This window comes from Anopheles aquasalis, chromosome 3 (genome assembly GCF_943734665.1).
Source record: "Anopheles aquasalis chromosome 3, idAnoAquaMG_Q_19, whole genome shotgun sequence".
In the NCBI taxonomy this organism is placed as follows: Eukaryota; Metazoa; Arthropoda; class Insecta; order Diptera; family Culicidae; genus Anopheles; species Anopheles aquasalis.
This window is the reverse complement of record NC_064878.1, coordinates 20,486,596-20,500,977: the sequence shown is the minus strand read 5'-3', so window position 1 is coordinate 20,500,977 and position 14,382 is coordinate 20,486,596. Positions and strand designations below refer to the sequence as shown.

At 46.6% G+C, this 14,382-nt stretch overlaps 1 protein-coding gene across 1 annotated transcript; it reads left to right on the top strand.

The window, feature by feature from the left end:
* Nucleotides 1–628: 628 nt before the first annotated feature.
* LOC126574187 (solute carrier family 45 member 4-like) lies at nt 629–1,930 on the top strand. The gene is made up of 3 exons (XM_050234225.1): nt 629–1,468; nt 1,541–1,683; nt 1,912–1,930. The coding sequence occupies exons 1-3, from the start codon at nt 629–631 to the stop codon at nt 1,928–1,930; spliced, it is 1,002 nt and encodes a 333-aa protein (XP_050090182.1).
* The last annotated feature ends 12,452 nt before the right edge of the window (nt 1,931–14,382 follow it).

The following is a 14,382-nucleotide window of genomic DNA, read 5'->3' as shown; positions in this document are numbered from 1 at the left end:
AGCCCGTTTAGTTAGTCAATACCACAAACATTGAATTCATTTGTTATTTCATCATAACCTTGTAATGATGAAACGCACACTACTTTCAGGAAGAAAATGAAACGTATTTGGAACTTCCGTTTTTCAATCAGCAGGTAAACAAACGGGAGTTGAATGCTTGTAATGATAACCATAACCTTGTAATGATGAAACGCACACTACTTTCAGGAAGAAAATGAAACGTATTTGGAACTTCCGTTTTTCAATCAGCAGGTAAACAAACGGGAGTTAAGCAAACAATACGCCAAAAGTGTGTCAATCAACCTTAGCGCAGCGCACGATCAGTTGTGGCAGTCTTGTCGAGTCTGTGCAGAGTGTTGAGTGCTATCAAGTATGGAGCAAGATCTCGTGGAATCCAGAAAAGAAGTTCTGCAAAGGTTGTTAGATGAGCGATTTCTGTACGCCAAATCTCAACCTGCCCCTAGCTACAAACACGTATTCCGGTAAGGTGTAGGCACGTAAAGTCATTTAGAATCGCCACAAAACATTGTATTCCACTATCGATTGTTCTTTTAGATCAAAATCATTCTTGGAGCTTGTTCGCCTTTCGCTGTTAAAACTCGCCATTGATTGTTTCTATGCAACGGAAATGGCATTCATGGCACCGATACTCTTCTCCCTGGGCCTTCCATACACGCTAATGTCAATGATATGGGCACTACCACCGCTAGTGGGCATGCTGTTTATTCCCGTCATAGGATCGGTGAGTGATCGTTGCCGGTTGTCCTGGGGTCACCGACGTCCCGTGCTGCTTGCTCTTGGGATTGCCGTCCTGTTGGCCATGCTGCTGATACCTTGCGGTGGAGTGATCGCACAAACCATCGGACTCGATCATCTCATTTGGGTGCTGACACTAATCGCTCTCGGGGTAACGGTGACCGATTGTGGTGCTGGAGCGGCCATCGCTCTCTGTCAAACGTATGCCCTGGAGGTTTGCCCAATACCGGATCATGCCCGTGTAATTAATACGATGGTGTTTTTAGCAGGTGTAGGCTTTATGCTCGGATCAACGATCGGTGCAATCGACTGGAGTGCGCTTCCGTTGGGTATATACTCCGTCAACAACGAGACCATCGTCTTCTTGTTAACCTGGATCATATTTCTGGTGTGTTTGGTTAGCATGTTGACCAGCAACAGGGAGGTTCCATTGCCAGTGATGGAGAAGGATGCGATGTTGCGGCCAGTAACGCACCACGAGATAGATATCCATCTGAACCGACAACAACAAGTGGATTGTCCTTTGATACCGATCGAGGAAACGGTCTCAGAACAACTTCAATGTCGTCAGTTGATCCACAGCATCATCCACATGCCGCTGGCAATGAAGAAAGTCTACATTACGGCTATGCTGTCATCAATGAGCAACATGATCTTCCAGCTGTTCCTTTCCGACTTTGTTGCTACAAAAGTGTTCCACGGGGATGTGAAGGTTAGTGTAGCTGCTCTCGAAACTCATCCTTGAGACAACTGTAGATCAAAATATTTTATTTTTCCCATACAGGCGCCAAAAGAATCAGAAGAGTTTAAGATGTATGAGGCTGGAGTACGTTACGGTTGCTTGGGAATGATGCTGAATGCGACGTCTGTCGCACTGTTCTCATTGATGAGCAAGCGGCTGATTGATCGGTTCGGTGCCCGCATGATGTACATCTCTCCATTAATGATGCACTGCTGCAGTATGCTGTGCTTGGGGTTCGTACACCAACGGGTTATGGTGATGATAGCTTGCGTTACAGGCGCCGTTCAGTTCAGTACCATAAACTCCATACCATACTTGTTGTTATCACATTACCACTCGAAGAATGCGGTAAGTTAGAGGTGAACGTTTCTGATTGATGCTAGCTCACGAGTCATTTGTGTTTGCATTTTCAGTTTGGCGCAGATACTGTAGATAGTTCCATAAATCGCCAGAAGCGGGGCCTTGGAGTCGATTTATCATTAATGAACAGCATGTTATTACTTTCACAGGTAGCTAACATTAGAAATCAGACTCTGGCTCTTTCGGAAGATAACATTTGGATTCTGCTTTTAGTTGAATCTTGGCTTGATACTCGGAAGCATTGTCGATGCAGTAGGAACATGCACGGTAATAGTTTTCATAGCAAGTGGTTGTGCCTTTCTTGCTGCCATCTCTGCCAGTACCATTACGTACATGGACCTTTGACATCTAATAATAAATAATAAGTCAACCATCGTCTTCGTGGAGTCTGTTGAATCGATTCATGTACGCACTCATTGTCACATTGCACAATTCTCTGCTCCGATCGTCACAAAACAAAGCTCCAGCATCCAGATGCTCGCTATTAACCCACCGAGAATTGCTCACCAAACCAGGGACACATTATCAAGCCAGCAGCGATGGCGCCCTGTACCTGATTGCCGTGACCGATTAGCAGCAAAACGGAGAAGAAGAAATAATAATAATTTCACGCAACTCAATGCCTCTCTCTCGGTCGGTGCCCCTACCAGGAATCGATGAAACAGATATCGACGGGGCCCCTGGCGTTCGATCACTGTGGGCTAATCAACATGTACCTTGTCGCCGGGACGGGTTTTTTTTTGTTGCTGCTTTAGGTCCATGCCAAACCAATGCAACGCCTTTCGAAATCATAAAACGCAAACACCGCAGCTGCCCCTGTGGGATGCATTTCCGAAATTGCACACAAGCAAACGAAAGAACAACGAAACAGTGGGCACAGAGGGAGAGGGGAATCTGATGATGAAAGTGCAGCTGAAGATGGGGATGCACCGAAACAGCCGAGCCGAAAAGCATAAAAGGGAAAATGGAATGGTCTCGGAGGGAGGGTCACATGCTCGCAGCATACAGCATTGCGGCCCCGAAAGAGAATGGTTTGTTGGCCGCAATCGGGGGTCCCTTTACGCGACCCTTTTCTCTCCTCTCTTTTCATCCCGTTTTATCTTCGTTCGGGCTACCATTTGGTCACACTTTTCGAGCTTTTCGTTTTGGTTCTGAACAGGATTAGCCGGCATGCCTTAGAAACACGCACACCCCGGAAAAGGAACCAGGATGAGAGTTGCTTTTTTTTTGTTAAATTTTAGGACACCAACGACTGCGCGCCCTGTTTTGACGATGGATGACGATGATCTTGGGCGACGATCCCCGTTTGCTCACTCCAGGGACTCCCAGGCCATCTCCTACGTCCGTACATCGGAGGTCCCGGAGGGTCGCCTACCTTTGATTTCCGAATGGCATCGAATTTCATGCAGCATCCATCCACCACCGTGGCCACCGGGGCTTTGCCTTGTCATAAATGCCACCAAAAGACGGGACGGGACCCTCCTTCTCTCTTCACAGCAGGCACGGTACAGGAGGAGAAGCGAGCCGAAGCGGTGCTGCTGCTGCTGGTGAGGGTAACAGCCGGAATTGGAAAAATCACGCTTGTAGCAACAGCTGTTGCTCTGCCAGCGGGACGACGCAGCAGCGCGCACACAACATGGCTGGTACCGTCCGCTTGCCCACCCGCTTGCCCCTGAGTGCTGCCCTTGATGGCCCTGTGCGCACTGCTGAAGATCAAGGGGACCGTAAAAGCACAAGGAATTACACAGCACAAATGCGCGGATCATCGTGGCGAGGCGAGGGCCCCCGGCTCCCGGAACTGTGCGCGGAAGAATTAGAGGTTCCCGAAAATGGCTCCCTCGAGAGAGGCGCGAGACGATGGTATCGACACATTACCCTCCTTCTGGAAGAGAACGGCATTTAATTATCCGGGGCCACCCTGACACGCGTCAGAAATATTTGGGCAAAAGGTTCATTAGGATAATATTTCCATTATCTCAAAACACAACACATAAACACGGAGCTTCACGCACGCAATCGGCACGAAAACACCTCGAAATGGGTAGCTTTTAAGTGAGTTTTGATTTAGATTTTCACTTACTTAACGACTTGATTTAGTAGTAGATCAGCTGATGATGTAGTAATTTTGATTGGGATTCCAACTACGAACCCTTAGTTCTCAAAAAGAGAGCACGCTGCAAACAGTCCTACTCGCCACTAGCTCCACTTCTAACACTACTCCGACCATAAACAAGATATTAATTTGCTAGGGTATTAATTTCTAATCCAGGCAAATGATCTACCACCCACTTCTCGCAGTGCCTCACGAGCAATTGAGAGTGGTCATGTAATCCCAAGTTGGTGTGCAATGCAAACTCCCAGCGCAGCATGGTTCAAGTCACGAAATTAATTTAACTTCCCATTAATCGCTTCGAATCGCTGCCGATCGCTGTGGCCCAGCATCTCGGCAAAGAAAACTCCTTCCACCCTGCCTGGCAAGGGAGATAAGTTTCTCGATAATCTCCATAACAACGGGTGGGGTGGGAATGGGGTGGTGGTGTGCTGTTCACTCCCTAATCATTTTTTTTGCCACTCGAAACTCCCCGCGCCCTCTCGCCGCGGCCAAATAATGAATAACACATCGACGATGGGCATCGGGGGACATAAAGCATAAATTGGATGCTTGCGTCCAATCGTCCCGCGGGGCCGCATGCACACAGCGGGACGCACGATGGTTCGGTTGGATAGCGGAGATAGAGAGATATCAAATCGTCATCAGACACCGGGGAGCCACCGTGGGCTGGGGGATTCCGGCTTCGTGTTTCCCGAAACCGGGCGCACACCGGGCGCACACAAAAAAAGGCAGTCACCGGCAGTAATCTTTAATTCCTTCATTAGTGCACCACGTCACGGCGATAATACCTCGCTCGCTAAACCCACCACAACCCAACGCAACAACAACGGGGATTTGTTGGTGAAGCTGTTTCCTTGGTGGCCCCTTTCGACCATTGCCATTACAAAAAAGCGCGGTGCGGTGCTCTGCTGTGACCGGTTTCATGTTTTATGAGCGTTTCGGTGTGTTCGGGTCGTGCCGTCAAAGCGACAGATTGAGGGTGTGATCGGAAAGGGGGCTCACAGGGGTCTAGGTTTACGAAAATAGTTCTCAAATTTCGTCAGGTTCAATGAATGGTACGTTAAATGCGGAGAGAGGAAAGGTGCTGGTTTTGTTGGTAGCTGCCTCGTAGGCACGGTCCATATCGTGTCAATGAACTTGAAACATTTCGATTTTTGTCAACGGAAAGCAACGGGAGCAAACGAGATCTTTGGCAATCGATCGATCGGGATCTGAAGAAGTCGAATTTCAACAGCAGACGACCCATGGCTGTGACCAAGATCTTATTCCCAGTAAGGTCTTGAAATGTTGTAGCATAAAACGAGGTCTAAAGCTGTACAATATTTGCAGACGTCTCGACCCACAAAAAAAACCCCAAGTTTGACTTTTCAAGCATCATTCGATCCTCTTTCTTCGAGTTTCTCCCAGGAAATGCACGGTGCATACTACCTCGAAATTCTCATCGAAACATCCTTAACCTCCATTTACGACCCTAAAAAATTAAGCAACGTGTTTACTCGGAACAAACACCCCAAAAACGGACCGATTGATCTACCTGGAGCTGGAAGCTGCGGCCAAGAATTGACCCCGTAACATCGAAGTTTGGGAGTCCTTCGGCCAACATTGTAAAACGAGACCAACAATTTAAAAGTCAACATCAACAGAAGGGTGCCACGGAAGGGGGATTGTTGTCTCAAAAACCTGTACGACCAGGATGGCCACACGGAAATCGGACACTCGTGACCACTCGTGACGCTTCTGGTGAACTACTCCTACGCACCGGACAAACTCAAGACATCAAACAACGCATTATTCAAAAAGGCGACTCACCTCAACGCCAGGTAACAGATCGAAACATAGCGCGGAAGAGGGAGTGTTACGTCGATAGTAGCACCAGCAGCAGCAGCAGCAGCAGCAAACGGCATTTGTTTTGTGTCCACTCTCTCGATAACCCCCTATTTGAGTTTGACGTGACAGCCAGTAACGGGAGGGATTGCTATTGATCAACATTGCGTTGTTGGCCGCTTCTTTTATTTCCGTCCCGAATTTTATCATCAAAACCGAGTGGGGGATCGTGGCGACGTGACGAAGAAGTCCATTAGTGTTAATGCGTACAGTGTTCGGGCGTAATGACGGACCGCACCTTCCACCTAATCCCATCCCTGTGTTGCTATCCTCTTACTCCCCGTTTTTCTCTCTCTGTTGGCTGTCCGATTTTTCGGGCGATGGTAAATGATTTAAAATCCGCTTCGGATGTGCGTCCACCTCACGCGCTAAGAAGCTTTTTTTCCACACTCCGGAATGGGTTTTAGAAATTGATACTCGCTGCACCGCCGAACGACCACCCAACGAATGCGGGCAAATGCGTGTCCGGGCGTGTGTACGTCTCGTGCCGCGTAAGACAGGTTGTGGGGCCCATGGCATCGAGATTCGGGTTTTATTTTTAAAAGATGGCGTCTCCGGTCCGGCACACTTCATTAGCGATTTTTTATTTTTTTACCATTTTTTTTTTTTTGGTTTTCATCTGTCACTGCTCACTTCCGTTGTCACACAAAAGTAGGCGTGAAATTGTGCGTGACGGTCCTGTGAGTTGTCGTGTGAGGGATCCAAGAATTCGGAACAAATAAAGAAATTATTCAGCGAACTGCGTAACTGCGTAACTGACACTAGATCAACCTGGCAGTCGAATAGGCGACGGTGGAAGCCTAAAATCTCGGTTCTCTCATTTAACGGTTCGCTGCATTTACTGCGCTCTTGCTGCGTCTGCCTCATCTCGCTAGACGTGCGTGGTGATGTGTCAATTACGGCTGTCAGAGACAGCACCCGGGGGTGTCTGCCCTGGTGTTGTCTCTGTGTCTCAAGCATCTGCTGTCTGTCTCCACGCGCGGCGATGAGAAGGTTCTCCTCCTGCTCGGCTCACGCTTTCGGTGACGTGAAAAACGTGACCTAAGCACATTTAGAGATGGCGGATTCGGCGTCCGTATCCCGTGTAAACACGGCTGTGCATTGTGTATGAAAGAGAGCCCGGATGGATGTCAGCAATTTGAATTTAATCAAACGAAACTCGTCGGTTCGGTTCAACAAAGTTGTTCAGATGACAGCGCGCCGTACGGATATCGAGTTGACAGCTAATCGTGGAGAAGAGGGAAAACAGGCTGTTGGAAAATTGGTTCCACTGTTCAATTCGATGAGGAGGATTTCTTCATACAAAAAGTACTAATCTAGTAATACCCAAACTGTGTGGTTTTCCACAAAGTGTACCCACACGGTCACCACCGGTCAACAAATGCCGGGAACGTAAGAAAGGAAGGAGAAAAACTTCACCAGATCATTAAAAATACATTCAACTTCTCGATAAATTATTCACCTTCTCGCTCATAGCTTGGCGGCGTCGTCGGCAGGATAAATACTTCAAAACCTTCCCCCCTAAGGCGAACATCACCCTCCACTCGGTGGTCTAGTGGAACACGAAACGATGAGCTATCCTTATGCAGCCTTATGAGAGCCGAAGTTCGTGTTGTAGCCGCTGCATGGTCCCTACTGTTCTGCTGCTGCTGCTGCTGCCACGAACACCCTCACTCCTCACAGCTCAAATTCCCTCTTTTATGCCGTTTCCGTGAGTGTGGCGTGCGGTGGAGAAAACTACTCGCCAAAGAAAATACCGGAACCAGAAAGAACAATTTAAAAGCTGCCCCGCCGGTTGTGCTGGTGCAAACACGCTACAAAAGGCGTCTGTGGGTAGCATATCCTGATGAGGAGCGCGCGTTAGACTCCTCGGTTAATCCCCCAAAACCGAGTCGGCGGGGCCTAATATATTTATTTGGAACAAGGAAGTGTGAGTCGCTCCTGCCTAACCTAACCGGTCGATACAGAAAAGTTTTCTTCTCCCCACCCCCGGAGGGGGGAACTCCCTCCCGGTTTACTGCGGGGCCACACCCCATAAGGTGGTTGGCCGAGCGTTGAGCCGAGCGACCGCATACTATTCCCGCAGGATTTCGCTGTTTTGCGCCACCACCAAGCAGCAGCAGCAGCAGCAGTTCATCTGAGGGGCTAAGCTGTAAGGAGAAGTAGAAGAAGGGAGCAGCTTGGTGGTGGTGTTTCGTGTATTTTGGTTGTTTGGTAAACCAACGCATTTTAATGTGGTGCCCTGGAGGCGTCAACGCTGCACTGAAAAGGAGGGACGAAAGCGAATGATATGTTGCTGGACCTTCCTTCCGGGCGAAGGTGTACCACATCTTTAAAGGGAGGATTTAAGGGCATCGAACCCTAGCACCGAAAGCAAACACATCCTGCACGTGTTTGCTTGTGGTGTGGTCTTACAAATGTTGTTCGAGATGTTCCTATTGATTGCTGTACTCAAATGTACTTTAGGTAGGAAGCAATGTCGATACTGTGTCTCAATTCCGTCGAGTCCATTCCAAGGGGATGTACTCCGCAGTCTCTCTTTATGTCGATACAACTCGACATTCTCGTACTTCCGTGCGAAACTCTTCTCGGTGGCACCTTCAGGTCCAATCTAAAAATTTAATGGCCATCTTATGAGCACTTCCCGCTGCGTTGCAGCAGCAGCAGCAGCACAACCAGACTCTCCAGTAGCACTCCCGCCACAAGCAAAAGACGTAATAAAAACGGTTTTTTGGGCAAGAAAGAATCTAATCGTCGGGTTGTGGTGGTTGCGAATGTCTTCCCCGGGCCTGGACCTGGAACCGGAGACTTGGGACTTTAGTTCGCACAGCAGGACTCACGAGCGCGGCGTCGAAATGACTGTCTACCCGACCCGTTTACAAGGAGAACTCCGCTTGCAACATAATAACCCATCCACGGTTTCCCCCCGCGGTGTCTGTCTTTCTATCGGGACGTCTGGCCGCGAACTGCAGTCCGAATGGCTGCCACTGCCTCCAAATTTTGATACTTTTCCTTCTCCTTCTGCTTCCTTCCACTGTGGAGCAAAATGGCGAGACGACAGAAACTGAAACTGTTCCGTGCAACTTGTACATTGTGCAGCATCCTACAGGCGATCGCAAAGTCCACGGGAGAGTACATAAAAACACTTTTATGATCCTATCTGCACCAGATCCTCCTCTACCAGTAAGGAGGGTTTTGCCTTATTTTGTCCATTTGATGTTTTGCAATTATTTGGTGCCGGCAAGGAACGAAGCGAAGCGAAGGGAAGATTCTTTTTCGCTATTTTTCGAGGTGGTACCGAGTGTCCCGAAAAGAAGAAAGAAGCTTGCGGTTTCAAAAGCTCAAATAATACGATTTTCCTCTTACAGGACACTGGAGACTGGACTGGACTGGACTGGGCGGACAACCACACCGAACCGAACTTAAAATGTATAATCTCTTAATGATCTTTAAGACTGTGAGTGGGAATATGTTTATGATTTTTACATTAACAACGCTTCGTTAAATAACCATGAAAACATAATTACGTCAGTCTGGTTGTTTTGGTTTCGGCGGCAAGGGCACCATCCAACATCGCCGATGGACAAGGATCATTATTTCCATTCATTATCTTTTCGTGGAATATATGCTCGTCCTTCTTCTCCTCTTCATTATTTCGCAATTTCTTTTCATTAAAATGCGTCCATGAGGAGCGCAATATTTTACTGTGTTACTGGGCTACATAAAACATCTCAAAATCATCAACATAAACCCAGCGACAGTAGTTCATCTCAGGGATCGAATGGCTGTAAATTATAACAATCACAACAAATGCCTTCAGCCGTGCCGCCTGCAATCATTCAGAGCTCATCATCAACAACACGAGAATCGCGCCTTCATAACGGAACTATCGACCACTAGACGTCGATCAACAAACTCATTGGCAAATTGATCTTAAAAGTTGAGTTGAGCGCCCCAAGCGGAGGGGGGCCTAGAAATGAATTCATCAAAACTATTCCTCTCCATAAATCATCAAACGGTGCTCCCTCTCCGTACTCTCTCTCTCTAACTCCCTAGCAGCGCAAATCAATCCTTGCTTTGGTCGATAACGCTTCCCACAAATTATAGGTTTTGGTGGAGCCACAATGGAAAACGTGAGCAGAAAACATCAACATCACTTCAGCGCCTAAATTCGCAACCATTGCCCCAGTGCGTGAAGTGACTACTTTCCGGAGAAACTTTTTCCAAAATAAACAGCTACAACAAAAGCAGCCAACTGAAGCCACGCATCCCATGGACAAGGGATTCACTTTCCGGTAAAAAAAAGCCGAAATTGAGTTACGCACGCACATTTCCGTAACTGACAGCTGTGTTGTGTTGTTACACTTTCGACGTAATTTTCGCAACAAATGGAACCGGTGGTAAGCGTGATGATCAGGAGGAATGTGCGAGTCATTAGTGTGTCTCTCTGTGCTTACCTTCCAGCGGGAATCGTTTGTCTGCTCGAGCATAAATCAACTCCCAACTCGATTGATGGTGGAGGGTTACTGGGCTATATTACCGGAGTGAACGGACACTAACAGCGTTTAGAATTTGCTTTTTTTATTTCGGTGGTTTCACTTATACACTTCAAAACACAATTTACCCGATTTGCTTCTCTCGTCACTGATATGAGAACGAATTTTCATGCATTTTTCTCTTCATTCCATGGCAGGAAACATTTTAGCACAACAACATTTTGAAATCTTCTTTCAACACGCACACAAATCATCAAGCAGCAAGCACCAAGCTTTTAATCACTCAACGGCACTGCTCGGGAATCCTGCAAAAAAAAAAATCAAGCGGATCGAGAACGATATAGCTGCACATCGTCACCATGCATTTCATCATCATCTAACACACAAGAGCATGCACCGGTAGGCACCCATTGGCGGCATCATAAAATCATACGTAACATAAATTCACACATTCACACACATGGGGAGCAGTGTGTCTCACTTTCCGTTTCTGGTTTCAACCACTCTCGGATTCGGAATTTTGGTTTTAAGCACCGCGCACCGTGGCTAGCGCCTGCGATCGGATTTTAGTTTCGCTTTTATGGATCAACATCATCATCACCACTGGGGTTCGGGGTGTCCGGGAGGGGTGCAGCATCCGTTGATCCGCTCTGAAAACGAAGCGCATCCCGATGACTCGTGGAGGGCGATTTATAGGTTTTCGGGTTTTTTTTCCATCAACACTACACTCCCACAGGTCGTCGTCGTCGTCATGTTTCCGAGCGATTGCCAATGTTGGACCGACCGGCGTCCGGCAAACATTTCAACAAAACACTATTGGCACACACGGCTCACTGGTGCTCGCTCGTTCTAACATAGATTTATGATTCCCGTGATCTTCATCTCGCCTCCGAAAAAAAAAACCACCGGGAATCGAATGCCTTTTAACGTAAAGCGCAGAACGGTTCAAATAAAAATCATAAATCCTCCATCGGTGGAGGTTCGGTTCACTATCCGATCGCCGATCGCCACAAAAGGGGACACTCTTCGATACAGTTCGATGGCTGCATTGTACGGCAAACAAATTCAACAGACTCATGATCCTTATACTGGCCAAACAGCATAGAATGCAGTCTGTATGCAACGGACCTATAGTGTTGCTGTTGCTGCTGCTGTCGTTGCCCAATACATCATCAATTTTCGATGCTCAGCCCCACCCCTGAGGGAGGTGGTGGGAAAGGAATGGAGGCGAATCGTTTTACACCCAAAAACACACCGACCATAAATCGCATTCCCCGATTCGCCCATGATAATAAATGGTAATAAAGTGCTTTTTGGCTGCTTTTTTCGCGTTCGTCGGGAATCGACATCGACATTTCCTCGTGTTATTTTCCACTTATGCTTCACGATTGAAAACGTGGAGTGGTTGAGTGAACAAGCAAACACTGTTCAGGCGTACTTTGAACGAAGAAATTAAGTTTATTTACTCAACTAATAGGATGTTGGTTTAAGCAATAAGATGGTTGCATCTTTAAATTAGAATTCCATTTTGCTGGTCCAGTACTTAAACACTTGGGGCATCGGCACTGCTTGACATATGGTACGCACTAACCAATTATCGAAATTATCGTTTCATTCGCCCAGCTGCCGGCAGGAAAGGAAGAAAATGCTTCAATTTCAATTTTCTCAAACAGCTTCTCTTCTTAAAAGACGACCACTTCAAACCACACTAACTGTGCTGCGCGATGCGCTCATCCGGTGTTCAGGGGCTCGCAAATGAAAACTACGACCTCGAAGCAACGGGGAACAGGAAGCGACGAACTTCGGTGTAAAAAGGCACGGATTGCACACCGACAGTTGCACTTTATGACAGAAGCAGACCGGCCAGAACCGGGCCCCGGGATTGCACTAATCTTCCGCAGCAATTAAATCATTAGCACACACAGCGGCGCGGTACACAGACACGGTCACTAATAAAAGCCATCTGCCTGGTGCGTGGCGGTGTCCACATCGAGAAGCATCACGAGATGCACAAGACCGATGCGTTAAGACGTACGCAGGGCACGCACTGAGACACGATGACGATCCCAATCCCGATGCTGCTGCTGCTGCTGCTGCTGCTATTAATAAACTTGCATTCACAAAAAGCAACAACCCAGTAGCCGGGTCTGGGGTCTGATGACAGCACGCTTCAACTGCATCGCTCCAACCGGACTGATGATGTTGATGAGGATGTGGGGACTGCTCCGATTTGCGTGAGGTAGATCCGTTCTTCCGAAGCCGAACCGCACATAAGAAAGCACCGGCTGCAGCGTGTCACCAACTTTGTTTCATTCGCAATGACACAACCGTTCGCACTGATAACCGCGTTTTGCACTTGTTCCAATAAGTGACAATTTTGTACCCAAATAAAACACTGACAGCGGCTGCACCGGCAGCGCACCTACCGTATGGTTAATACACCGACGAAACTTCGATTTCACTGCGAAAAACACGAGCACCGGCATGTGCACACGGGCAATGGCAATCGGTACGCGCGGCCACACTAACGTACCAACCGACCACGAGGCAGCGTCCCCGGTACGAAATTCAAACCTCGACGTTCAAATTCGAAAACTTTGTGAAACTCTTCGTAACGCGCTCCTCGTGCATTGCCGAACCTCGCCGCGAGACACTCGGGAGAGAACGGAGAGAAAACTCGTTCAGAAAAGGTTGAAAACTGAGAGTAAATGGAGGCGCGTGATACCAGCCACGAGCGAACCGGTCACGAAGTATCGACTGGTAATGGGCACGAACTGGATCCGAAACCGAGAGAGAATTTTTCGAGTCGAGCATGTTGCACGACATCGACGCAGGGGAAGAAATGTTATGCTTTGTGTAGCATAGGGGAGAAAAGAGCATAAATTTTATGTTTTGAAAAACATTTTTAGAAATTTTTTTCCGTAATCTATTAAGAATATTGAATCAACTGTAGATAGAAATCGAAACATGTTGTTAAAATCTATGTAGAGTTTCTAGTTTGAATTAATGTTTCATAAACATAATCACGTTTCAGAAACAAACGTTACGTTGCATAAACCAAGTAATGTCCAAGACGTTATAACGTTATAACGACTATAACGTGTATACACAAATTGAGCCGTTGAAAAGCGTTAACGGAGTTGTAATCCTGATGAATCCTATAAAAGATTTTTTTCAAAATCCCTCAACATAGTTAGTTAAATAAGAAGCAGCACAAACATATTTTTGTTTAATTTTATAAAATAAAGATTGTGCTTATTTTGTGCTTTTGGTTCTGTTGTAATTTTGTTTTTCGAATTGTGCTTTTTTTATTAAGGCTTGACTTCGGTATTTATTTTTTGCGACACATATTTTTAACATTTTTACCTGACGTCTGATTCTTTCAAAAGTATTGTGTAAAAATTTTGGATCAATCGAAGCAAAACTGACAAAGTTATAGATTTTTGAAAAATCGCCTTTCATACAAGGATCCATGCAGCTCGCTACTTTGAACAGCGTTACCCGTTACGTTTTTAAAACCGTGCCCGTCGTACCGTAAAAAGTACTAGGCTGATCGATGTGCAATTTTTAACACATAATCTGTACACTTTTTGCCAGGTAGCCCCATCGAGATTGCATGAAAATTGTTGATACTTTTTTTTTAAACAATTATGTAAAGTTCGTTTTTTTGGCAGAATCGCAAATAGCATCATTTTATGAACTTCAAAAATCTGCCAAAAATCGAAAAATTAGAATATCAACAAAAACTTGTCGGGGGTACCAGGACATACTTATAATCTTTCTAACAAATATCGATTTGTATATTTCAGATGAACCGTCATGCTGCTACGATGGACACCGTAAAAAGTACCTTTGCGACGACACGCCTACAAAAATATGATGCCATGGATTAGTTTTTCAAATAATTTTGCTCAAAACAATACCTTATATTTTTGAAAAGTTGTAGATTAATATGCCATTTATTTAAAAAAAAAAGATTGAATGGTTACGTCTCAAAAAATCGTCGAAACGTCCCTTTTTTTTGGCCCGAA

Coding starts and splice junctions, on each gene's coding strand:
- LOC126574187 (XM_050234225.1), top strand. CDS start 629: ATGGCATTCATGGCACCGATACTCTTCTCCCTGGGCCTTCCATACACG. Junction 1,469..1,540: donor TGTTCCACGGGGATGTGAAG/GTTAGTGTAGCT, acceptor TTTCCCATACAG/GCGCCAAAAGAATCAGAAGA.